General features: G+C 48.3%; 1 protein-coding gene across 23 annotated transcripts in view; it reads left to right on the top strand.

Annotated features, from left to right (window-relative positions):
• DNM1 (dynamin 1) overlaps positions 1 to 25731 on the top strand; it is a 64744-nt gene extending 39013 nt beyond the window's left edge. For 2 of the 23 annotated variants that reach the window (XM_050320249.1, XM_050320248.1), the window contains exons 14-23: positions 478 to 489; positions 1722 to 1835; positions 11845 to 11954; positions 12547 to 12658; positions 13857 to 13868; positions 15131 to 15301; positions 15476 to 15717; positions 16102 to 16320; positions 19482 to 19518; positions 23644 to 23775. In XM_050320249.1, coding sequence (XP_050176206.1) covers positions 478 to 489; positions 1722 to 1835; positions 11845 to 11954; positions 12547 to 12658; positions 13857 to 13868; positions 15131 to 15301; positions 15476 to 15717; positions 16102 to 16320; positions 19482 to 19503 — 1014 coding nt within the window. In that variant the 3' untranslated portion in view covers positions 19504 to 19518; positions 23644 to 23775. Of the gene's footprint in view, positions 1 to 477; positions 490 to 1721; positions 1836 to 11844; positions 11955 to 12546; positions 12659 to 13856; positions 13869 to 15130; positions 15302 to 15475; positions 15718 to 16101; positions 16321 to 16670; positions 16723 to 17994; positions 18532 to 19481; positions 19519 to 23640; positions 23776 to 25026 lie in introns of those variants that run through there. The other 21 variants (XM_050320242.1, XM_050320241.1, XM_050320239.1 and 18 more) reach the window with 18 other exon arrangements.
• The last annotated feature ends 746 nt before the right edge of the window (positions 25732 to 26477 follow it).

Raw genomic sequence — 26477 nt, 5'->3', positions numbered from 1 at the left:
GCAGCTTCATAGAGAATGGAAGCAAATGCTTTTGCCTTGGGTTTTTAAAGACATTCACTCCTGACATCCACCCTCTTTATAACAAAATGTTTGACCACCTTTCCCTGCACATGATCATGCAGACAGTTTCAGTACTGTTGGCAGGCAGGTGGGGCTGGCCAACCATCCATTTTGGAGCAGCTGTAGGGAATTCCATCCTCTGCAGTGCACCTGACAGAAGAGCTGAGTGTAAAAGAGAGCAAAGGGCAAATTCTGGATCTACCTGCAAAGCACTTTGGCTTTCTGTTAGCAGACTTTATTTTGGGACGGGGGTTGCTTTTGTTAACACCTGGGGTAAAAGATTTGGTACCAGCCTCCAATTTATTTTATTTTTGAGCCTCTCTTCTCCTGCTCCAGCTTTCCTAGTAACAATCTCTCCTCTCTTTGCTCCTCTCCTGCTCTCTGCTCTGCTGCTGTTGCTATGGTTCCCCTTTGCAGGATGAGATCCTGGTGAGTAGAAGGCCACTCAGCAGGGTGTGCTAATGAACATTTAATGTTGCATCTGGGAAGGCAGGAACAGGGCATAAACAGATTATTCCCTCTGCTGCCCAGTGGGCAGAGGAGGGCAGCTGGCATTAGACACAGACAAAGCAGAGATGAGGTGACAAGGTGGTATGTTGAGGAGAAGCTCAGAACTGCTGGTACATCTCTGAGTGGGTGGAGAAGAAAAGCAGCAATCCAAGGATGTGTGGTTCTGTTCCACTGCCCCCTCCTGTCCACAGGGAGAGTAGGACTAGCTCGAGCTTAGAAAGGCGTAAGATGAAGATTCGAGGCTCCTGCATTTGCCTTTATAGGGTCCATTGCCAATTAAAAGGATCCTGTCCCTCTGCATCAGGCTGCTCACACACTGCAACCTGATAATATTCAGTGCAGTCCCGTGGTTTTTCAGTGCCAGGTCGTTTCCATCAAGAGTATCCATAAAACAAGGTATCCACATAATGCATGCAGATATTTTGGGGTGTGAACAGTGCAGTAACACATAGAAAAGCTGATGCATTTAAGCTGTGCATACCTGCATTTGATTACTGCATGTGTGAGGTTCTAAACCAGCACTTGGTGGATAGGAGTTATTAGAGAATAATAGCCTGGCTTCTTTACAGACTAAACTTCAAGGAGCTTGATTTGCCCTAGATTAACATGGGTATGCTGAAGTCCAGAGTACTAATTCCAGATGCACCATTTTGTTCTGTTATCCTTAGTGTCTCCTTTCACTGAACTCAGTTCTTTCTGGGTTGCTTGCCCATGTCCTGAAGTGGTTCCCCTCAGCCTCTGGGTGAAGCCCTCCACACCTGCAGTGTGCTGAAAGGTGTGCTGGTGTCCTGGTTTCCTTTAGGCATGGCCTTTTCTGGGTGTTTTGCTGTGATTTGGTGCTTGTAGGTTGTGTCAGTGTCCAAGGCACTCTTGATGCAGTTCTTCCTGCATCTCTTTCCTCTTGGCAGAGGGTAAAATGCACAGCACTGCCAGGTTCCTTCCTGCTTCCTTTTTATGCTATTCCTGGCCCTTTGGAGGCAAGGACCTTCACTGGCCAGGTGGATGGGGGGCTCTCCTGGCAGCAGCAGAGAGCACGGTGTTCCTTGTCTTTCCACACTGTTCTGTGTTGGGATACCCTCTGATCTCTCCTCTGTTGCCTGAAGCCAGGAATTGTTGTCCTTGTTAATGCTCAACTGCTTCCACCCCCTCAGGTGATCAGGAAGGGCTGGCTCACCATCAACAACATTGGGATCATGAAGGGTGGCTCCAAGGAGTATTGGTTTGTGCTGACAGCAGAGAACCTCTCCTGGTACAAGGATGATGAGGTGAGTAGCTCAGCTCTGCCCCTTGAGCCTCGGGCATCTGATGAGGATCAGCCCTTCTGATCACTGGGCATTACAGATGCATCTTCTGGGTGCTGTCTGCAGCTTGTGACACAGGCTGAAACTATCCTTGGGCCAGGCTCCCTGTGGCCTCAGCACTGCTGAGCATTTCTGAATTGATGTGAGTGTGGCTTTTTTGACGCACAAGGAGTGATATTTATGCTTGAAGTTCTGGCTCAGCAGAAAGTTGAGAGACATTTGGAATGAATTTGACCTTTATTTGTTTTGCTGTGGCAGCTGTGATCATGAAGGGTGTGATGGGTTAGTTCCAAGATATGGACTTTCTGGTATTTGTGGGGCAGCAGTGAGTTTTCTGCAGGCAGATGGCAGAGGATTTTGTGCATCTCCTGGCCTCTCTCATTGCTGAGCACAGCAGCAGGAACTGTGGACCTGAAGCTGCAGCTTGGGTGCTGACTCTTTCTGACTTTGAGTAAATTACTCTGTAGAGTTCAGCTGTTAAACATGCAAAGCAGGAATGTATTTTTAATGTTTCTGTATTGAATATGCCAGTTAATGCATTATTTGTAAAATGGTTTGGGAATGTTTAGAGTTCTGCTGATCAAAAGTACAGTGATGGATGGAATATCCCTGACAGGAACATGGAGTGTCACTGGTGGTAACATGGACCTACTCTGTAGAGTTGCCTGAAAATCTTCAATATTAGCAATTCTGGCATCGTGCTGTGGTGTCTTTCTGCTTCAGTGGGAATTGATATAAGCAGACAGAATTGTCCCAGCTGAAATCACTGTCAACAGTGTGTTGCTTCCAGTGCAAGACAAAGGTAGATAATTGTCTTTTTTGATTACTTTGAAAAGAGAAAGAATAGCTGGATGGTTCTGGTAAGAACATGATTGAAAGGTTTAGTCCCCTCAATGTGCTGGGGGATGAAAAACGTCTGGTATGATGTAGTAATATGTTCTTAGTTGAGCAGATTGCAAATAAAGAAACTGCTCTGCCTCTTATTGTTGTTTGTGTCCCTCAGGTGTTCCAAGCCACTCTTCCAGTGTCATGCCTGGGAGCTGCAGCCAGGCCTGGCTCCTTGTCTGGCTCCTATCAGTGGGCCTGTTTCTATCTCGGCAGGTAGAAAAGATGACAAATACAGTGATGATTCAGCCTCTAAATATTGCTTTCTGCATGGAGATGGCTGCTGCGCTGCTACGGATGAGCAGGCAGCAATTTCCTAATTAAAGAACCAGGCACAAATGTCTTTCCCTAAATCCGTGTGTCTCTGCTAAAAGACCCCCCTGCCCTTTGTGTTCAGAGTTGCTTGGGGAGCTGTCCCTCTCCTCTAGGCTGCCTGTGCAGGTCGAGTGGTTATAAACATCAAGTAGTTTAATCAAAGCCAGCTGCTCCATCTGTATTACAGAGATGATCAAAATTCCCTGTTCTTCCCCCGGGGAGTGGGAGGGAGGGCGGGCTGCAGTGGGGATGTATAAACTGTTGATAGATTCCAGTTGCCTGAGATGGGGATTGGACCTCCCTCCCCTCCTGAGGGAGGGCAGCCTTGGGGGTCAATAGCAACTGGAGGTCTGCACCATTTCCCTTCTGCATAGCAAGAGGTAAAGCTGCCTAATGAAAACAGTTCCCTGCCAGCCTCGGTCCCTTAAACACAGAGAACCAGCACTGATGAGGTCTGAGCTGCCTCTGAGAAAGGAGCCTTTGTTTGCAACTGAGGGGGAGCAGGGGGGAAAGGGAAGTGTGTGTTTTATTTGCTTCCTCCCCAAGTTCAACTCCTTGATCACTGGCTGTCGTGAGGGACAAAGAAAGCAACATCCGCCTGGAGTTCGCAGTTGAATCGGGTTAAAAGTTGGGGCATTTGAGGGGCAGCTTGGAGAGCCCTGAGCAGGGGGATTCCCATCCCAAACCTCAGTCCTGCAGGGAGCTGGCTCCATCCCCAAGGGTTGCTCACAGTACATGGTCCCCTCTCAGACAGGGTTATCTTTGCATGTCTGTCCCAGAGCTCTTCTCCTCCACTGCTTGAGGAGAACTTGTGTCCTCTGCAGCTCCTGAGATGTTCTCGTGTGTTTTTAGAGGTTCTACTCTGTAGTTATTCTTTGCTTAAGCTCTGGGAGGAAGGGGGAGGCTTTGTCTGCTCCACCCTGCACTTCTGTGGGCTCTCTTGTCCCAATTCCCCTGCGCTCTGGCTGCTTTCCAGAGGGAACCAGGAGGGAGCTGAATCCGCCTGGTGTGGATGGAAGTGCTGGTGGCAGAGCTGTGGGTGGTGATGGGGAAAGAGCAGGGGGAGGTGGTGCGTGATGGGATGAGGGTGAAGGCTAGGCTAGCACCTCTGGAGCCAGGAGGGTTGGGGGCACAGCCTCTCCCTGCCCTGTTCCACAAGCCAGGACCCGGAGTCTGCGGAATGAAGACATCTGGACCCCATTAGTGAAATACCAGCCTTTCCGCAGCGCTGGCTTGTTTTCCCTCTGCCTCTGAAGAAAGGAACTGAAACTTGAAATGTCTTAAAGGGCCCAGCATCACATGTTAGCAGGGATATATGGCTGTTGATGCTCTGGAGGGGCCTGAAGGAGTGTGGTGGGGAATGGGAGGGGAAGGAAAGAGCAGGCCAGGCGGGGGTGGAAAGTTGGCTCCCCACTCTGCCTCACTGCCAAGAGCATGTGTGTGTGCTCCTGGGCTCTCTGTTTTTCTTCCTGTCTCCTCTCAATGAGTCCAACACTGGCCCCATGGAGAGCGGCCCCACAGAGAGTTGGCCTCCCAAGACCTGGCGACCCTCCTGAGGTACCTGCATCTCCTGAGCCCTCTGGGATTATGCTGCAGGCCAGTGGTGGGAAGGAGAGGTGGGGAGGAGCCTGCTCTGACTGCTGGCAATGTAGAGTGAGCTTTCCTTGCTCAGGGAGGCCACAGTGTCCCAGTGGAGCAGCAGCACAGCACCAGAGCGTGCTGACTGCTCAGCAAGCACCGTGATGGACACAAGACAAGAATTTGATTCAAACAGTCCTTTTGCCTGAATCCCTCATGGAGTGCACAGTGCCCATGACTCTGCAGGGCTTTCCTGCCTGCTGGAAAACAGGGTCTGTGAGTGGGATGGAGCTGCTGGTGATGAGAACCTTGCCCTGGGGTTCCTGTTAGTGAAGCTCACTGGCTGCTGGAGGGGCCCCAGCACCCTGTGCTCTGCAGGGGTGACTGTTCCTTCTGGAGTCCCTGTGTGCCCCTGTGGGCTGGAGTGTTTGCACAGCTGGGTAGATGGATGTATCTGCTGCTTCCTTTGGGAATTTGTGTGAATGTACAATACAGATGGGACCTTCTGTCCTTACTCAGGTAAATCATGTACTAGAGATTTGGGCCCTGTAAGGTCGGGTGATGTGTAGTCATGAGAAGAATATGACCTTATTTGCTTCTGTGAAAGTATTCACATGTTGCATGCAGTGCCACTGCATTTGAGTCCTCTGTGTGTGCAGGAGGGGTGGATGCAGAGTTTTAGGTACTTCAGGTGTATGACGGGTGCTCCATATTCCCTACAGGTCATGTTGATTCCTGATCATCAGTTGTGCTTGAACACTTTGTCTTCATGCCTTTTCTTTTGCTTGAAATGTGTTCTCTCCTGCCCTGGGGAAGATATGACTTTATGTCACTAGATAGCTGCTTATTCTGTACCTGTCAGTGTCTCTTACCCCATTCTAGTTTAAAAATAAACACATTGATCATTGCTGGGATTGTTCCCCCCTGCACACACATGCACTCCCCTCCTCTCTGCCCTCCCCGCCCCCCAGTCTATGTCTTTGAGGCCCAGCTCAGCTGGTAGAAACCCTTTTGTCTTTGCCCTGATGCCCACCAGTCATTAGAAACTTGCAGTGATGAGTCTGGCTGCAGCCAGGTTTTTGCATCCAGCTGGCTTTAGAGACCATAGGAGCAGGTCTGCTCTGAGGTGGTTCCTCTCCTGCTTTCACACTGCTCTCAGGTGCTCTCTGGAACATGTTCCTTCTCTTTGTCCTCTTTGGAGCTCTGTCATTCATACTTTTTTTTTTTTTTTCCCCCCACAAGTGCATGTTTTCTCATGGCTATCTTAGTTTTAATCAGTCCTTTCACTCACTGTTTCTCTTCTATCTCTGGCAGACAAACATCAAGGTAAACATAACTTCCAGAGCATCCAACCTTCGACTTTGAATCCTTTGTGGGTTTTTCTTTGTATTAACAACGACCATTCTTTACACTGTGAAATCCCCTTTCTCCAGTCACCTTTCTGTGCCTGATCCTGCCTTCTCAGGTAGCAAAGCCCAGCGTTGGTTGTAACTCTGCCAGGCCCGTGTGTCTCTTTCTGCAGTTCATGGCAGAGTTTAGCGTGTGAAACACAAACCATCCTGAACAGAGCTACCCCTGGGCCCAGCACGTGAAGCTGAAAGAAATAGGAGCGAGATGAGAGAGATGGAGAGAAATAAGAGGTTTGTGAGTAGGTTGGTGAACAAGCAGGTAGAAGTGATGATCAGCACGGCTCCAAAGGGTTATTCCCTCCCAGGCTGAGGGCTGAGTGACCTCTGCATGCAGCAACCCCACAGCCCACCCTCTCCAAGCATGTCCCTCTGCTGTGCAGGTGTTGCCGTCCCCGTGCAGCACTGGCAGTGTGTGGTGTATCCCAGCACAGCCTAACCAATGTGCAGACTACTGTACAATCTCGTAGTCCTGAACAGGTAGTCTGAACACTGGGCAGACGGAGTGGAGCCTCTGGATCTGCTCTCCGGCTATCAGCAGCTCATTAGTCCTTTCCCCTCCCTGCTTTGGGGATGGGGTTGTGCGGGGCAGAGATGGGGGTGAAAGAAAGTCCAAGTCCTGATTGGAAAAACATCCTCCTCTGGCAGCTGGGGAGAAGAAGTGTTGCTCTCTGCATGTTCCCAATTTGGAGCAAGCTTCCAAGCGCCTTCCTCTTGCTGTGCTGGTGTCGGGCTCGTACCTGGCTTCCACCTGGGGTATGCTGCACCTTTTTGGGAAGAGGAAAAAAGAATAAAGGTCAATTACTGAAGTTTGAGAAGGAAATGCTGTGAAGTCTTGGCTGTCACCCAGGTGTGCAGAACTTGTTGCTTCATTCAGCTCCTTCTTCTTCCCCATGGAGCTGTGTGGGAGGATCCTCAGGCCCCTCATCTTCTTCTGTCCTGTAGACCAGCGGGTCCAGAGCAAAGCTCAAGCAGGACCAGCCCTTTGCTTCCAAGTCCTCCAAAAGGTCCTTTGACAGGGTTTCAGGAGGCAACCTTGGCCAGTTGCCTTTGCAGCTCACCTCTGGCTGCTGCAGGAGCAATCCACATCCCCTCTTTCTCCCCCCACTCCGCCCTGGCATTGCTGAGCCTCCCTCCCTCTTCTGGTTTTTGCTCCCTCCCTTCTTGCTTCCCTTCTGTCCTTCTGCCTCACTTGACGTGGCAGTGGAAAGCTAACTAGACTCGAGGGAGGAGCTTGCTGGCTGCTGGGAAGGCCGGAGTTTGGCAGGAAGCAGCGGCTGACGGATGGGGTTGCGCGGGGGGAAAGGAAGGTTCCCTGCCCCGCATGGAAACTTGAGGAATGCTGTCGCTTTCTGTGCCTCTTGGCTCCCACCTAACGATTCCAGATGTTAGGCCCAGCCCGGCTGGTTTGCTCCCTCTCCTCGTGCTGCGGGGATAAAGAGGGCTTTATGCACACCCCGTGTCTCCCTTCCAGGATCCCTGCTCTTGTGTGGATGGTTCGGATTAGTGGCTGAAAATATGAACACTCACCTGCACAGAAGGAAAGGCTTTTATGTGGGTCAGCTGAAATAACGTGCAGTTTACCCTTCCCAGTGCAGGGTTGGAGCCAGAGTGGGAGTTCACTGCCCTGACCTTACAGAGGTCACGACAGTCCAGTTTTGGGCACTGTGGTCTCCCTTAAGCTACTCACTTTCTGCCTGTGCTTTCTCATAAACCCTCTGATGGCTTCCTAGGCTTGCACTTGGCTGCGGGTTTCAATCTGCACGTTATTTCAGCTGACGTACATCAAAGTCTTTCCTTCTGTGCAGGTGAGTTAATTACTATTGCTGCGCTTATTAAGCCAAGTAACGGCTGTGGTTAATCACATGAGTCCAGATCTAGTGTCTAACGGAGCTTTTGAACTAAATCAGCTTAAAATCTTAGGATGTGTTGTTTAAGTTAACCCAAGGCAGCGTTCTGATGTAAACAAGCCGTTACAGCTGCTCTGCAGCTTGGAGGAGTGAGCAGTGTCCTGTAAATTATGCTCTGAGGGTAAAAGTGCTGCAGGTGGGCTGTGTCTGGGAAAGCTGGTCTCAAGATGTGTGTATGTGGTGGGGTGACCAGGGCTTCCTGGAAGCATCACAGCTCAGAAATTCAGCTCTTCTGCTTTGCTAAGGCAAGAGGTAGAAGGTGGTTGGTAACATCCTGTTTAGGGGGGTGAAGTGGTGGTTCAGCTTGGAATGCTCAGTGAACTTGCTTTCAGATATTCCAGACTGCTTTTCAGAGGCTCCTTCCTTATAATCTTTCAGTGTGCATGTATTCACGCAGTGTGTCTATTCTAAATTATTATGTTAATGTCTTATATAAATTATGATGTTAATGTTTGTCCATTTGAGTAGAGTTTTATTACTGAAATTCCCAAAATGCTGTGCGTGTGTTTAACACAAATGACTTGACTGAAACTCCAGTCATCTCTGGGGCAGGTTTGTTTACCAGTAGTGCTTTACATCTTACAAGAAGGAAAGGAGATTAAGAGGTTTAAGCAAGATGAACTTCTCCTAATTTCACACAGCCCCCAGTTAAAACAATGGCAATGCCTTCTCCCATATCCACAGACCCCCATCTCTGTGCAGAAGAAGGTGTTTGTCATAACAGCTCCAGGGAAACCTTTAATTAGTTTATTTGTGCTCCAAATGCAAACTGAGACCTAATAATTCTACCAATTACTTTCTTGTGCTGCGAGTGCCAATTTCCAACCTTAGGGGAGCCCACACAAGCATCTGTTGGCTTCGTTTCACATGTATCCAAGAGCAGGAAAATTTACCTTGCTGCTGAGGCAGTGCAGGCGAACGGAGGGAATGCTTGGAGTCAGGCTGGCTTGCTGCCTGCTGGATTCTGTCAACTTCTTGTGGGTTATTGCCTACAGGGTAGCAACAAATAATTCAGGTGATAGTGCAAACCATTGCTGCATGTGGCCAAAACCCATGTGCAGCACCAGTAAGGATGTTGGAATATCAGGCTGCAACTGCAGCATCCCCTTTTTTCCTCCAGTTAGCGTGCATTCCACCCCACGATTGGAATGGCTGATGGATCCTGGTTGGCTTCCTGGAAGAGAAGTGTATTTTCTTTCTGTGGTGGATGCAAAGCACAGAGCCATATGGCTGGATCTGCACTGTGCTGGGGGCGGGGGAATAATCCTCTGGCACTGATCCTGCCTGTGCAAGGAGCTCGCAGCCATCTCTTCCTGCAGGTCTCCATGCAGGCAGTGGGACTCCTGTTGGGAGCAGCCCTGAGGAGGGGTAGTTGACCCTGTGCCTACAACATTCCCCAGCCAACACTGAGCACCATCTTCTGCTTTGTACACTCTGGGGGCTTCTACCACTCCACCTCCTCTCCTTGGCCTCGTGGCTCTACAGATTAACTCACAGCCAGCAAGGACATTTTACATAACATGTACTCTGCTACTGAGGGAGAGTTTTACCTGAGTTTTTCCCCCACTTTTCTTATCAATGAGGGGAGATACGAGCAACCTAACCCTCTTGGGATCAGACATTTGAATATAGTATTTCACAAGCTACTTTCCCATTTCGCCATGTGCTGGCTCTTCCCTCTCCTCCCTGCCTCCATTCCAAGCCTGGAAAGCAAGAGAGAGAGAGAGAGAGAAGCCCTTTTCCCCTCTTGGCCAGGATGCTGCTCAGCCATAGCACATACTGCCAGATTGCTAACATATGGGCAGAGGGCTCAGCCAGAGTTTGGAGAGGCTCAGCCCTTGGCAGCTCGTTCCACACTTTCCTGTCTCTACATTCAGGAAATGAAGTCAGAGTGTTGATATAAAACAGGCTGGGTTGAAAACTGAGAAGCTGGAAAGGCTGAGGAGGGGGACTGGGAAGGGGGAGGTGTGGGGAGATGGGGAGCTGCAGGGGCTCGTTGCAGCGCATCTGGCTTTGGGGTTTCTTGTGCCAGTGTCCTCCATTTGATTGCTCTTGCTGCCTCTGAGTCCAGCACTGATATTTTCGTGCTGGCAGACAGATATTTGTGTCTTTCCTGTGGTGTAGGGAAAGATCAGCATGTGGAGATAGTGTTGTCTTGGTCACGTGGCAGCATTTATGTGAGAGCTTGGAAGGGGTGAAAGTTGAAACTCTGGCAAGGAGTGTGTTGTTTCCATATCTGGGACACGGAATTCCCTTAACTTTTGACTTCCTTTCCTGAAGAATGACACCGTTGCGAAATTTCTGTGGAATTCTGTGGTTCTAATGCAGAAGATTTTTCTCAGTCAGTTTTAACAACAGTTTTTTTTCTTTTTTTTTTTTTTTTTTTACTAACCCAGAGACTGGGCAGGGAGGTCCAGTTAAGTGAGACTGCAGTAGGGATGGTCTGGCTTGCCCAGGGACTCAGCAGTTGGTTTACTTCACTTCTAGGTCACTGGTTCAGCCTGAATCAGCACAGTAATAACCCAGAGTAATAGAAAGCTGGAAGCTGTTTGTGGCTTGCAGAACCTGAAGTGGTCTGTGTGGCTCAGAGACCACCAGCACCTGGCTGAGAGGAGTGTGTGTGCCCATCAGAAACCTGTGCCCACATCTAATCAAAACTCATCAGCAGTATTAAAAAGCCCAGGGAAATGTGCTTGGAAAAGCTCTCCTGCTTTCGTGGCCTGGCGTGTCTGAGAGTCTGGCAGCTGCCCAAGTGATCTCTTCTATTTTCTAGCTGCTGGTTTTTGGGATGTTCTTGTTGCACACATTTTGTACTGGATTGATCTTTGTATGGTTTGATCTCTGGGTTATCTCTGAACTGTGAAGTGCTGGTATCCTTAACCATCTCAAGTCAGTTCAACTAAAGCTTAAGAGGAGGTTAGGCTGGATTTGCCATCCTCAGGGTGTTTGAGCTCAGCAGCTCTGTCACCTTTACCTGCTGCTCTGCCCTGCCTGTCCTTCCTGGCCAGCTCTTCAGGATCTCTGTTCCCTGACCATCTTTGTTTTCCGTTCTGTTTCCCCTGAGAGCGATCGTGTTTTGTTTTTTCCTGCCAAGAAAGGTCTACAAACACACCAGACCTCACAAGGGGACAGTCACACGTGCTTGCTTGCACACAGAAGTGTACTCTGTTTTTGTTCTAGTCTTGGGTAGCTGCATTCTGCCTTTTGGAGACCAGTGTGAGGGCTCCCTCTCTTGTTGTGTTGGGGTATAATTCCCAGCTGGAACAGGATGCTCCAAATGGGGGCTTTAAATCAAACTCCCATTAATTTGCTGTAGATCCAGATCTAAGACTAAGAATGGAGAATGATTTCTGACTTGATTGCAAATGTAAAAATTTAGATCGAGTTTTGGTTGGGGTTTTTTTGGAGGTGTTTTGTTTTGTTGTTTGTTTGTTGGTTGGTTTTGAGTGTGTGGGGGTGGTTGGTTTGTGGGTTTTGTTTGTTGTTGTGGGGTTTGGTTTTTGTTTGGTTTTTGGTGATTTTTTAAATGAAGATGATAATTAGGGTCAAAAATAGAGGTTGGTGTTTGGATTGTTGTTGAAGGTTGGCCTTGTTCTCAGTTTAGCTGGAGATGGCTGGAAGGTTGGGGGTGCATTTGCTCTGTCTGAGCCTGGGCACTGAATTTCAGGTTTTTACCATTCACCAATGGTAGAGTGCCCATTTCTTGAGCTTTTAATCATTCAGAGTATGAGGTCCTCTTCTCCCACAGACTGCAGGGAACAGAGGGCCTGGCTTTGAGGATGCCTCGCTGATGATATGGGGGCTGTGTGGCTGATGCTCTTGGCAGAGTAGAGGCTTTTCTGGAGCAGTGAGTGACTGTGTTCCCAATTCCCTTTCCAGGAGAAGGAGAAGAAGTACATGTTACCCGTGGATAACCTGAAACTGCGAGATGTGGAGAAGGGCTTCATGTCTAGCAAGCACATCTTTGCTCTCTTCAACACTGAACAGAGGTATTGCTCCCATCCTGCTGAAAGTAGGGACAGGATTTATATAATATTAGATAGGAGAGAGTAGAGATGAGTGTGTTTGGGCAGCTGTCCAGGAAATATCTGTGTATCCTTTCAGGACAGTAATTTTTGAAGGAGATGGGGGGACTTCCTTAAGAGTCTTGACTTCATTCCTTCTGGTCTTACAGATATGAACCATTTTTTTTTGCCAGTGCATGGCTTGTGGTGTGACCATGCCCTTCAGCTCTTGGGTGTGGTTACCTGGCTCTGGGATGTGTATTTATGATCACAGTGTTCTTGGTGAGTAACTGGGGAAAGGCACAGGAGCCAGGGGCCCCCAGGATGGCTGGAGAAGTCCAGCAGTGAACAGAATTGAAAAGGAAACTCTTCCAGGCCCTGTTGAAACACACAACTGATTTTGAGGACAGTCAAACTAGCTCAAAAAAATTAATTCCCTTTCCCTTTTGCAGCGCCCTCAGGAGGATCCTAACAAGGGAATGACTTAAAATGACAGGAGGATTCCCTGCTCTCTTTGTCGAATACGGGCAAACCTCTTGAGTTGCACTGGGGAATAATGAAAGGTGTGTCTTTCCAGGAATGTTTACAAGGACTACCGGCAGCTGGAGCTGGCCTGTGAGACCCAGGAGGAGGTGGACAGCTGGAAGGCCTCCTTCCTCCGTGCAGGAGTGTACCCAGAGCGTGTCGGGGTGAGTTCAGCCACAATAATGGCATGGGGAGGAGCACAGTGTGTGTCTGAAGAAGGATAACTGCATTCCCTGTGTTAAAAAGAAGTCTGTGGAAGTTGAATTTTTTTTTTATCCTGAGCTGAGAATCTTTTAGAACAAAATAAAATTTTTTGATGTGTCCTGGCGCTTCCTTTAAGGAAGTTTGGCATAAAGTGGCTGGCAGCTTCTGAGGGAAGGTGAAGTAGAAGTCTGCACTGATAAACCCCTCTAGCTGTCTTGTTTTGTGGGCATTAAATTCCCAATATAAAGGTGACATTTAACTACCTGAGCACTGATATGTATCCACTGAGCAAAGCACCATTCCCTTTTGGTAACACTTACTCTACAGCCTTGTTAGGAACTTCCTGGCTTAGCAGTTGTTGTCCCATTCCTTCCTCCAACCAATTAGGAAGGGATGTTTCTGGAAGTTTTCTTTTGCTTGGTAGATACCCTAATTATGCTACTTTGGCAAGAACTCTTATCTCTTGTCTTCCCCTTGTCCCACAGCACTCACTGTCAGCATTTTGCTCTGCTTTAAAAGTATATCCTACACAACTGTGGTATTTGTTTCTGTTCAAAGCCTTTCCTGTTCCTGCATGAGAGGAAGCTGCTATAAATAGTTTTCCCATTAGAAAAGTGATAATTGTTTTTCTGGTTGTATTTGCTACTTCTAATAGATTTCTTGCATTCATCTTTCCTTTTACACTTGAATATTGTGGGCTTTGCCTTAAAGCACTTCCTAACAAACTGATATGATATTAAAAAAAGAGGATTAGGGACTGGAGCTGAACAATGACATGAGTTCAGATAGGTGGCCATGTGCCACCTATTGGTGTGCAAGTTGGGGGGGGGATGACATGGGAACACTGATCCCTGTCCCAAAACCCCATGTAAGGAATGACAGGTAGACATTGCAGGTAAGTAAATTGCCCTTTGTTGATAACAATATGGTTTCCTTTACAGAACATCCCATTTTGATTTTCAGTTTAGCTAAACAGTTCGCTTGCTCCTCTTCCAGGGTAATAGAGGTATCGATGTACTTTTAGTGGGATTGGTCTTTTGCTTGTCAGTTCTATTATGGGATCTTCACCAAATTCTGAGACCAACTAAAAGTCATCTTTCATTTTTTGTCCCTTTTTGTTTTAATTTTTTTCCACGTATGCTCAAACTGGCCTGCCAGGACAAGGACAAAGTAAGTCTGACCCTCTCTGCCTGTGTTGCCTCCTGGTGCTCTCACCAGATAGTTCTCTCACTTTTTTTATTCCTTTTGTCACCATTTCCTGAGAGGCATTTGCTTCTTCTCCCTCTTTGTCCCCTCTGCTGGATTCCTGCTGTCTGTTTCAGTTCTTGGTTTGAGTTTTCCTTTTTTTCTTTTTATCCCTCCTTTTTGTATGACTTCTGAATCTTGGTGCAAGCTTATTTTTGGGGGGGTTTTTTACCCTCTTTTGTTGGTTTTTTTTTCTTTTTGAGTTGTCCTGCTTGACATCCACTTCCTTTACTTTGTTTCCCACTGAGACCTTGCATTCCTTCGTTATGTAAGATCTTCTCAGGAAAAGCTCAAACGAAAAAAGAATTTGCCCTTTCTCCTATATTTTGGTCCCCAAAACAAAAGAGGAGCCATTTCCTACCTGGCTGCAGATTGTTCAGACTAGGGCAGTTTAAAACAAAGGTGTTTCATTATACAATCAAGGGGGGTTTTAAATAAGCACTGAGGAGGGCAGCACTCTCTCATGCTTGGATGCTTTGAAATGGATCCCCAATGGATGAGCCTTGGAGATTGCTCGCTGTCAAACAGCACAGTCCAGGTTTTGCCTTACAGAACAAACAGTGTGTTTCAGGCAGACAGGAGGAGATTCATCTGCTTGGCCTGAAATAAAAGCTAATTGTAATTTACAGTGCAGGGTTTACAGCTGAAGTGATCAGGAAAGTTTTCTGGGTTATCGTGGTCAGCTGAGACGGGTGGTTACTTCACCTCTCTGTATCTGTTTCCTCATCTGTATAATGAGGATAAAGATGTAGCGTTGTCAGAGAGCCTGTGAGGCTTAATTTATGGTGAGTGATTCTTGGGCCTTAACCTGGGCATGGAAAACCCAGGTCAGATGAAGAACCTTTCAGGAAGCTATAAGCATTAAAAGTAATAATACAGCTTTGAGTATGCACTAGAGCATAACCTGTGGATGCTGGTCAGGGGTCCCTGTTGCCTTTCACCTTTGTTTAATAACTTTCTACTAAAAGAGCAGCTTTATTGCTAAAGCTCCTCAGATCTGAACTGGAGAAGTCTGTACAAACTGAGCTGTGAATTGAAAATCACAGCTCAAAATGTAAGTTTAAATAAGCTTTATTTATTGCATGTGCTTTCCTGCCTGTTCCCTTCTATTCTTCTCTCATCTCTCATGAAAAGTTAATTCTTTTGTTGCATTTGAAGAACCAATCTGTTTCTCCTTTTCTCTGCAGGCCAGTGAGGCAGAGGAGAATGGAGGAGACAGTTTCATGCACTCCATGGACCCTCAGCTGGAGAGACAAGTGGAAACGATCAGGAACCTGGTGGATTCCTACATGGCAATTGTCAACAAAACCATCAGAGACCTCATGCCGAAGACAATCATGCACCTCATGATAAACAATGTACTTATCACACTGTGGTCAGTGGAGAGACGGGGGAAAAGGAAGGGGGAAAATAGGCAGGGAGAGAAAGAATGAAGAAAAACGGGAAGGAGGAAGAGGTGGGGACAGAATTAGTTAGGAGTGTTGGGGGGGGTAAATGGTGGAAACTGATTCCCTCTCTGTGCCCGTTTACAGACCAAGGACTTCATCCACTCGGAGCTGCTGGCGAACCTGTACTCGTGCGGTGACCAAAACACGCTGATGGAGGAGTCGGCAGAGCAGGCCCAGCGGCGCGACGAGATGCTGCGCATGTACCACGCCCTGAAGGAGGCCCTCAACATCATCGGGGACATCAACACCAGCACCATCAGCACCCCCATGCCCCCACCGGTGGACGACTCCTGGCTGCAGGTGCAGAGCGTACCGTCCGGACGCAGGTACCTGAGGCTCAGGGGGAGAGCCCCGCAGCCCTGCCTGACGCCTCTTCAGAGCCTCCTGCCGAGACAGGGAGTCCTCCTCTCCCCCTCTTCTCCCTGTGGATGAAGAGCCCTGGGGATTGCTGCTGGGAGGCTCCAAGGGCCACGTAGGGCCGCTGTGTCTTCACAGAGGTGTTGGGACATTCCTAACCCTTAGGCTGGAGGGGGTTGATGTAGCTCTGCAGGCAACCTGGAGCCTGGCGTGGCTTTTGAAAGGCAAAGGAGGGGTTGTAAAGTGATGTGAAGCTGAAGAGGGGACACTGAAGGCAGAGCATGTGGGGACCTGACAGGGCAGAGGGATCCCAGGCCTGTTGTTGCAGTTGGCTGCCTCTGTTTGTTGTGCAGGTCTCCCACGTCCAGCCCCACTCCGCAGAGGAGAGCTCCGGCAGTGCCGCCCGCCAGGCCTGGGTCTCGCGGACCAGCTCCTGGGCCACCTCCTGCTGGTGGGTCCACGCTGGGTGGTGCCCCCCCTGTGCCCTCCAGGCCAGGTGCCTCTCCTGATCCCTTCGGGCCCCCACCTCAGGTTCCTTCTCGGCCTAATCGTGCTCCTCCTGGTGTTCCCAGGTAAGTCCTGGCACGCTGCTCCCCGCAGGTGGGACGTGTTCTGGTTTTGAGTAGGAGCCTTGGCAGCGCTTGGCCTGCCTGAGCCATGGGAGGAGAACGGAGTGCATGGTGTGGGTACAGCCTTTGGATATTTGAATTGTGTCCAGAGGCAGGAGCATGGTTTTTTCCACTGAGATTTCATGGTACAGATGAGGCAATGCCAAGGCAGCTTTCAGAAACAGAGGGGCAGCTGCTTCTCTCTGTAAAAATGGGGGAGAGAATCTTGTACCTGAGGGCTTTAAAGCAATTGTACCAATGCCTCTGGTCACCAGATAAATCACAGGACTGAAGTGACATTCCCCTCTGTGTAGGGCTCCCAAAGTCTGAAGTTGCCCCTTTTCTCCTGGCCCAGAGTTCTTCAAGGTGAGTTGGAAGACCTTCATCAAAGCTCTTGAGTTGCATTTTGGCTACGACACTGTCACAGTATCACTGGCAGGGAAATGAATTCTTAGGCAATTGTGTTGCTTCTGTAATCAACTGGAACATTTTCCAGTCTAGGGGGTTCAAATCACACAGCTTTGCTTTCCCATTAGAAAACTCATTTCCTTTCCTGTTCAGTTACTTCAGACACACTTCAACATAGTAATAAGGGATTATCCCCTGTGCAGCTGAGCACGTGTTCCTGACCAGGACTTGGGAAGCAGTCTGGAACCAGGAATGCTTTTATGTTGGGTACTTAGTCTCCCTTGAGGCAGAGAAGGTAATTGTAATGTAAAGAACAAACATAACCAGAAACTCCCCAGTGACATGCCAGAGGGAACACTTCCACAGTGGAAAACACCTCTCCAGGGGTGCTGGTGGCACAGGTCTGAAACCTGGCCGTTTTCTGTGGAAACACCCAGCCTGTCAATGGGTGGAGATGATGTGTGGCAGAGGGGGTTTGATCCTCCTGCAGCAGTGCCCCAGCTCATACTTGGTACCTGTTTGGAGGGAGGCGTTCCCTGCCAGGCTGCAGTTGGCCTAGAGGAGGATGAGTTCAGAGAGGTTTATAGACCAGTTTCTGACTCTGGTGGGTGCAAATGGTTTTACTTTCTTGGTGCCTCTGCCCCAGTCCTTCCTATGCACCTTGATGCAGCTCCCACAGTAACGTGTCCCCACATCCCTCAGTGCTGCCCCAGAGACTGTGGTGGCACCTTTGGATGTCAGCATGCTTCTGCTCTGGATTTTGGCTCTTGCTCCTTGTGACCCTGCTTTTCCATGTGCTATTTCTTTGTGGCTTTGTTTTCAATATACTTCTGCTTCTTTCTGTCTCCCATCTTCTTCCTTTCACCCAGTTTCATTTCTTCACTCATGAAAAATATTCTATATACCTGACCATCATGATAGGATTCCCCAAATGGGCTCAAACTGATTGGCTTTTTTTTTTTTTTTTGAAGAAAGCTGTCACAGCTTATCTTAATGGCTTTTCTGCCTTTTGCATGAAGGTGGAAGGGTTTAGGGGAAGGTAGGGAGCAGCACTAGAGAAGAGGAGGGAAGGGTTTCATGCTTAACTGAGCAACCCCTTGGTTTAGAAGGAGAGATGGTAGGTTGGATTGCATGCAGCTGCCTGCCCTGATCTGGAGTTGAGAATGTAATTCCAGAAGCTGTTGAAGTGTGATGCTCATTCTCTGATCCCCCCCTCTCTGATTCTTCCAGTTGTTCATAGACTCCTCCGGATCCTGATACCAGCTTGTCATTTGAGTTCACTGATGAATGGAGAATTTCCAATGACAAGGGACTCTTTCTCTTCCTCTCCTGTATATAGAATAAGAATGTTCCCTGCTAGCACTTGGACTCGGGTCCTTCTGCCATGGGTGAACGAATGCCATCTCCATTGTCGCTTTTTTAATACCCATCTTTCCCTTGCTAACCAGGCTGTGTAGTGAGTGTGTGTGTGAGAGAGGAACAAAGCTCTTGTGGGGTGTGAGTGGGCTGTGGGAGCTGGTGTTGTGGAGTGACCTCAGGTGCCTGGTGGTGGCTGGGTGTACTCTGTGTGCACACTGATGCCTGCGTGGAAGTTTGGCAGTTTTGTGCCTCTGGTTTGAGCGTCTGATTTTGTGAATGATCAACTCACACAAGTGTCACTCTGCTCCTTTCTCATAAACATGAGTGTATAGACACATGTCCTCACATATAAACACCACATGGTCCATTTTTTTTTTTTTTTTATGCACAGAAAGGTTTTCCTGCATATAGTTAAGGACACTTAAAGCAAGGCTTGCCATCCTGCCTCTGTACTTAGCATTTCTTCAGTCTGCTGTGGAAGTCCCTATTGCCAAATACGGAATTTTGGGAGTTGAAACCTACAAACCATCCAAGGTCCTATCTGTGTGCAATGAAGGACTGAGTTCAGTATTTGACCTGGGGAAGAAATCTGTGAAATTATTCCTCCAGATATTTAGGCTCTTCGGGTTTAAAACAGTTTGGTAAAAACTGTAGATGAGGGAGCTTAGGCAAGCTTGAAGGAGAAATAAGAAAGTTTAAGTGAGAATGACTTAACCGTTGAAAAAAAAAAGTGTTGAAGGCATTAATGGGTTCTCTGTTTTTTGGTACATCTAAGGAAAAGGATATTGAGGGGTCAGCATCACTTTGAGCAATAACTTCACACAGATGTATGACTCAAATTATTCAAGAGGTTGGAGTAGCTGATCTCATGACCTTCAAAATGTAAGCTTTTACCTTCATGTCTTTTTGGGTAGTGCTCTGGACTGCAGGTTATCTCTCTTTCCTGAGCTGTTTGCTTCAACTCTAGCATTTAATGTGGGCAGAAAATAGGAATGCTCAGGAGGAGACAAGCCCAGCTACCCGTGCCCAGCTGGTGGGTGCTGAGTCATAGGTGTAACACTGGTATGGACGTCAGCCTGGGTGTGTGAGGGACCTGGTGGGTGAGTGTGTGAACAGATAGATGGGTTTTGACACGCCCCTGTGCACCACTGGGTCTGGCTGTGTGCAGAGATGAGGCTCTGAGTGTGTGTGTGTGTGCAGTCCCACCCAGCAGTGCACACTCGTGCTGTGTTCTGGAGGGGGCCGTGTGGCTGTGTGTCTGTGCGAAGCACATGTGTCTGTCCCACCTTCCTGACAGTCTGTGTGGCCTCTGCCTTGACCTGTCTGAACTGCCCTGTTGATTTCGTGTTGTCTTTCAGAATCACTATCAGTGACCCCTGAGGACTGGCAGCCACGGTACGTTCTGCACTCCCCCTGCGATGCATGAGCCGTTGTGTCCCCCCCATCACTCTGCAGCTCACCTCTGCTGCCCAGTCCTTGTGTTAGTGACAGAGTCCCTTGTCCAATGAACCACCTCTGCCAGGATCTCAGAAGGGGAGGAGTCTTGAACAGAAAAACTGGCTGATCAGAGACAGAGCAGCTGCTTGAGCTGCAGGAGCTGGGAAAGCCTCAGTACCTGATTTAAGGTCACCAGAGGGCCCTTTCTCTGCTTCTACACAGATGATGATGTGGGATGGGGAGATGAGCTCTGGCATCATCCAAACTCTGTGTCTTTCATTTGGCTTATATCCACACTGACTGGGAGATCAGCTGAATAAACTCTGCTATGATTTGGTCTGTCAGCTGTGTTAGGATCAAGACAGAGGCTTGGGGAGCTGTTAGTTCAGACTCCTCTACTTACATTCTAATGTCTGGCTGGAGAAGTGCTCCCATCCTCCCTGTGTCCCTGGTGCTTGTGGAAGTCGAGGAGTTTGGGTCATTAATATCAGGACTTCCATGTCTGAGTGCAGGGTGACTCTGACATTGAATGTTCCCTGTTCTCCTTGTGTCCCACCATCAGTTAGAAGTGAACTCCCTTTGCTTGTTCTCCCCTTGACCCTTTACCTTCTGGGTTACTCTTCTGCTTCTGTTCAAACTGCCTTCTCTCCTCTGCCTCCTGCCCCTGCACCAGGAAGGGTTTAATGATCTGTGTCCCTCCCAGACACTCTGCCCTGAGCTCCTGCCTGTTTTCCTTCCCTCTCTGTCCCTGCCTTTTGCTGGTTGTAGTGGTTCAGTGCAGGGTGCTGGGGCAGGTGTGTGTTCGTGCTGTGTACAACTCTCCCTGCTCATGCTGAGTGGGGACTTGAAGAGGGACATCAGCAAATTCTCCCAGGTCTTTTCCTTGGAACCTCCAGTCCTTATTGACAGAGGGCAGAACAGGGCAGGTGTGGGGTGTTTTTGGGCTCCTTCTTCCTCTCTCTGTGGCTGTTTTGTGACAAGAGTGGGGCAGCAGCAGCTCCTGCAGACTCCCTTTGCTGCTGGTCGTGGCGGAGAGAACTGGGGATGAGGGGCATGTGCTGAAATCCTGCCTTAATAGGACAAGCAGTCATTCAAGCCCCTGTTCCAGGGCAGGGGTCAGAGCCAGCCCCCATCCTGCAGTAGATGGTGTCTGTCACTGCTGCAGATAACTGCGGTTAGAGCTGAGAGCTGCCACATCACATCCAACCCATGCAGTGATTGCTCATGATTGGCATCTCTGAGGACGTCATCCCTCAGCCCTCCTCACTGATGACACACTGCAGAGGTGCTGGAGCAATCAGCAGTTTCCTCCCCTACTCTGCCTACTGCAGGCATCCCTGGCAGCCCTGGAGATGTGCATCCTGGTGAGCAGCCTCGGGAGGGAGCCTTGCTGTTGTCTGTGCCTCGTTCTGGGACTCGCTCTTATGGGGTGTTCTGTTCTTGATCTGGCATAAAGAGCACCAAGGAAATAAAAATGAAAAAACAAAACAACACAAAAAAAAAACCACCCAAGCAACCCAAAAAATTACACCCAAAACCTTTTGCAATCCAAGGGAATAAATGTAGTGTTTTATCACCTCTGTTAGATCTTTATCAGCAGAACTCCCTCTTAGCCCAGTGGTCCCTGGTGTGATTAGCTCAGTGTTCTCTCTGGGTATGGCCTGAAATTCTGACTTCATAGAATGTGACAGTCACTGTAACTCATCTCCTTGGGCTCCTGCCAGGACTCAGATCTTCCTTTTCATATACTGGAGACAGTCACAGACTCCCCTGTGAGCAAAACTTTTGTTCCTTGTCCTGACAGAGGAAAGTGACTTTTCAATGGTAGAGAAAGGCTTGGCTAGCAATGAAGTCAGACTGAAGGAGCATTTCAGGGGTAGATGTTCCCTGAGAGACCTCCCTGTCCCTTTTGGTGCTGGGAAACAGTTTTCAGCCTTTTCTAACCATACCAGGCAGATTCTGCAAACATCTCCAGAAAACTTCAGGAAAAACAAAACCTGTAAATTTAAAAAGTGACAGCCCCTCCCTCTGAAATACTTTGAGTGCTGAGAGGAATAAGTGTCTGCAAAAATCAGTTATAGGACATTATGAAAAAGCAGCCCATCCACTTGCAAATTACTTGTGCTTCAAGTGGCCACTCTTGCCAGAACACATGACATAATCTGGTGACTTCAAGCATCCTTTTCATGGAACCCCCCAGAGGCTTTTAGCACAGCCTGTCCAAACTCCTGAAATGCAAACGGTCCTTCAGCCTTCTCAAGAAATGCCCACTGACACATGTGAGGGTGCAGCAGCATCTCACTAAAGCTTGAGCTGAAGTTCTGAAAGGTTTTAATTCAAGTGCTGTTGCTGTTCCACTGAGAGTAGAAGCCATCAAAGGGTTGGTGTGGCTGCACTTACACTGTGAGCACCCTTAGAGATAACGCACAGATCCCACCCATCATTAAGCTCAGGGTCCCAGATTCCCCAGCTGTAACATCCCATGGCAGTTTTGGCTTCTGGACAATAGTATTATTTCAGTATCCTTCCAAGGTGATTGTGATTTCTGGGTTATATCAGTCCCACTGTTACTTGCTGTACAGGAGCAGTAACTTGATTGCCGTGCTGACAGTGGGGTCTTGCAGTCCCCATTGACATTTTCAGTCAAGGAAATAATAACATGTGAAAGTGGCTTTACTGTCTGAAGCTTTTTTATTTTTATGTATCATTTCCCGAGGCAAGGGACAAGTGGTTGTAATTGTTTTGAGATCTGGGGCTTAATAGATCTGGAGCAATAAGTTCTGCTGAGGTTTAATAAACAGGACTGGAGAATTGTTCTGGCTTATTTGCTAAGATGATGGAACTTGCCTCAGTTTATAGGGGTATAACTCCTCTGGTACCAGTGTGATTACAGATTTGCAGTCAGTGCAAAACAAGACTTGCCTACTGGTGCAAGTACCCTCCTCTGCCCCTCTTCCCTCCCTCAGCCCCACTGTCAGGGGAGTGCCTTCATCTCCAGCAGTCAATTGACTCTCTGTAATCTAAATTAAAGCTTGTCAGTGCAGAATTGAGGCTTTAATTCTGTGACACCTGGTCCTGTGTAATCAGGGCTCCCTTCTGTTTGGTCTGCATGCTGTAGGCTTTGCTCTTTGCATTTCAGGCACTTTGGACCTTAAAACTACTCTGGCTTGGTGCTGAACAATTTAGTTCTTCTTAATGAAACACCCTCAAGGCTGCAGACACTGCAGGGAGCACACTTTAAAGGAAAACCACAGATTGGACTCACTGTCTTACAGAACACATGGTTATTTATAGACTTCTTAAAGCCTGCAGTGTGAGCCTGAAGTAAATAAGTAATTTGAAGTAATGAGCTGAGAGACGTGGCAGGGGTGTTGTCTTGTATTTTTTGTTGTGGGTGTCCCCCCACCCAAGTCCCTTACAGGAAGGAGAGTCTAGAACACTTAATCCATACAGAGGGCAAACACTTTAATTATGTAGCTGAAGTACCAGCAAAAGGGCTGGAACAGAAGGGAGTAGCAGTAGCCAAAGCTCCTTTTATTGAAGTAGAAGCTGCATTTGCTGAGTGCCAGAACTAGAGAACCAAAACGGTGAGCTTGGCCCTGACATCCAGCATCACTCTCCTGTGCCAGAACAGGGAATCTCAGGCTTGCAGTAGCCTGGAGGGCAGGGGGAAGAAGGTGCTCCTCCAAACCAGCCACAAACCCCTGCCAGCAGCACGTCTGAGGGCCCCATCCATGCTGTGTGACGTCATGTGCTTGATCCAGGAGCTCACTGTTGTCCGTGCTTCTCCACACTCAGCCCAGAGCCAGTGCACTCACTGGCAGTGAATCTCTGCACTCCCAAATTTCCAGGGGGAAGCAAACCTGGCTGTGCAGGGGGGGGGTTGTTTTGCAGGTGATATGTCCTGTGCAGAGAGGCCCGTGTGGGGCCGGGCGCGTCTCCCCCGTGGAGTTTGCGCCTCACGTCGCGTTCTCTCGCTGGCTCCGGCGAGGTGGAGAAGCACCACGTGTGACCGTGACCGCGACTGCTGTGCTAACCACGGTGTGTGTTCTCTTGTTTTTGTTTCCTGCTTTTCCACAGCAGAAGGGGCCCCGCCTCACCTACTCGACCCACCATAATCCGACCGGCCGAACCGTCCCTCTTAGATTTATAACTCGAGGCTGTAGACAGCTGGCGACGAGCGCCGTGCCGGCCGCTTCCCCATCCCACCCTCCCTTCCTCAGCCACAGTCACTCCTCTCATCCATCCCACACCTCTGCCTCCCGCCACCCCCTTCCCAGTGTGCTGTAAAACACTCGTGATCGAGCTCTTCGTCTTCGCTCGTGCGTCCTGTATTGCTTTGTGAGCGTAGAGTAGCCTTCATCCCGTGGCATGGATCCCTCAAGTACCCAGGCTCCTGGGAGACATCAGCCACGGGGACACCCCTAAGTCCAAGTGGTGGCTGTCCATCCAGTAATTCCATCTGCCTGGTCTAGCCTGGATAAGTGTCCTGCCTGCACCACTTAGTTGTAGCACTCGGGACTGATCTGTAGCTCTTTTCTTTTCTTGTAGTTAAGACAAAAAGCGTGACTTGAGGGGGGGTTGGGGGGGAACCACACACAACCGTGCTGTCGAAACACGTGACACCGTTAGGAGCAGGTTAGATGTCCTGTGTATTAGTTTGACTTCTAAGGTGCAAAATTTCATGTTGGGAACAGTGCAATCAACCTTTTTATCGAAGCGAGGCAGGGAGATCAAGGAAGGGGGGAACGAATGGATCTGGTCCTGCTCGAGTGAAGTCTGAGATAGCGCACACACCTCAGCGTGCAGGAGGCTCCCCGGGGCTGGGGGATTGCTGCTGGGGACACACTGGCTCCTGCCAGCAGTTGTCTTGCATCACCATTTTTGGCTGACTTTCCTGACACCCCAGCAGGGTGAGGGGAATTAGACACGCTGGCTCCACCCCCCCTTGCACACGGACAGCCAAATGTTTCAGGGAGTTCGCTGTGTGATGTTTTGTTGAGAATATTTCTGCTTTGAATAAGCACATCTCTCAGTGTTTTTGGGGTACTGTGGTGACTTTCTTCCGTAGCCTTTTTCTTGCATGTGGATGGTACGTGTTTGGGGAAACTTGTAACCGTTGTTGATCACAACTCATCTTAAGGTTTGGTTTTTACTTTTCATGCTACATGTATTAAAAAAAAAAAAATACTTGAGAATTAAAAAATATATCAACCCTGTACATCTCAGATGTCATGTCTCTACCAGAGCTGAATGAGCCACCTGTGTTCCAGGCTTTCCTCCAGGCCTGATTCACGTTGAAGTTCTCTCGTTTCAGTGCTATTGCTCTTAATTTCTGTTGTGGATCCTCTATTGTTCTGATGCCAGTTCCTTTCTGTATTTTAACTATTGTTTTACTACTTCTCCTCCTTTTCCTTCCCTTTCCCTTTTCCTTTTTCTTTGTTTTTTCTTGTCTTTAACCTCCAGCCGGCCGGGTAAGGCCAGTCCCGCCCGCCCGGAGAGCCCAAAACCACCATTTGACATGTAGTGCTGCTCCCTCTGAGACTCTTTGCCTGCTCTTAGCTGTTCTGTCCTGGAATGGTCTGACTCCAATCTCACACATGGCTTGTTTTCTTTGTAATTTGTGACACACACATATCAGATGTGATTGTAGTGAAACTGTTTTTTGGGGGTTTTTTTTTGTTTGGGTTTTTGTTTGGGGTTTGTTTTTTTTTTCTTCTTTCTTCCCAGCTGCTTAAAGGAGTTAAACAAGTATATTGTAGTAATGAAAAACATATCTTTACTGTTATAAATATCTATAAATATATATATAAGATGAAAAATCTATATATGTCCAGGTGTTTAAAGCCATTTGTGCTTCCATGTGAATTTTAGGAAATACTTAAGTAGGAAAAGAATATCTATATACATATATATATACACACACACATCCAAAAAGTTAACCAAATCCCAATGTTGAGTTTTTGAGCTGATTGTTAAATTCTCTGCTGTGTGCAGTTGGGTTATTGTATTACCCCAGACTTGTGGGTGAACTGTCTCAGTGCTGGTAGTAGCTGTGATGCAGTTTGTGATCTACCTGTCACTCTTGTTTATTGGATGAAATAAACTCTCATTTCTGTATAATTAAGGTCTCCACGACTAGAATAAAACCATCTCTCTTTCTCTGGGTGATTTCCAAGCTGTGTTTGATTATAACCTAATCTTTTCATCCCCTAGAGTTTAACGAGCTGTACATGCAAGCAGGTGCTGTCACTAATAGGGAAGGTGGAGAAGATCTGCAGGAGCTGCAGTAGAGTGAAACAGCTTGTCAGGTGCAGAAGGTAAATCCCTTGGTAGGAGATTTGTGGAGGTGCTTCAGGGTGGGACGTGCAGAAGGTGGGAGTTTTGCACACAGATTGCTTCTTGAAAAGCTCCTCAAAGATTTTATTCATAGGAGCCACTGATGGGAGTTGAGTGAAGAGACTCCATCCCCAGTGATTCCTTCCTGACTGTCCCACCTATCTCCATCTTGCCTTTTTTATGGGTTGTAACTTCAGCTTCCACACAACTGAAGCAATAGGGATTGCTTGCCCTGCCCTGTCCTTTTTTTCCCCCCTCACTGGGCCTGGTCCATCTATCCCTGCTGTTACACACAGGGCTGTTACATTCAAAAATATTCTTTCTTTATTCAAGTCAGTATTAGAGCCTTATTTTGCAAAACTAGAAACCTCTAATCTGATTGTCAGGGGTCAAGTCTGTCCTGCTGAGAATACCAGCTACCCTGCCCAGGCAGGATAAATCCTCTCCCCTGCTCTCCAGCCTTGTCCAAAGTGTCCTCTCTCCAGTGTAGCAGCTCTTTCCTGTTGTTTGGTGCTTGTGGCCTTTAAGAAGCATTTTGCTGTTTCTCCTCCAATCAGAGGTGCAGAGCCAGTGCAGCT

The sequence above is a fragment of the Myiozetetes cayanensis genome, unplaced genomic scaffold (assembly GCF_022539395.1).
Source record: "Myiozetetes cayanensis isolate MyiCay16 unplaced genomic scaffold, myiCay2020 scf23, whole genome shotgun sequence".
In the NCBI taxonomy this organism is placed as follows: domain Eukaryota; kingdom Metazoa; phylum Chordata; class Aves; order Passeriformes; family Tyrannidae; genus Myiozetetes; species Myiozetetes cayanensis.
This window is presented reverse-complemented; position numbering and strand designations above follow the sequence as displayed.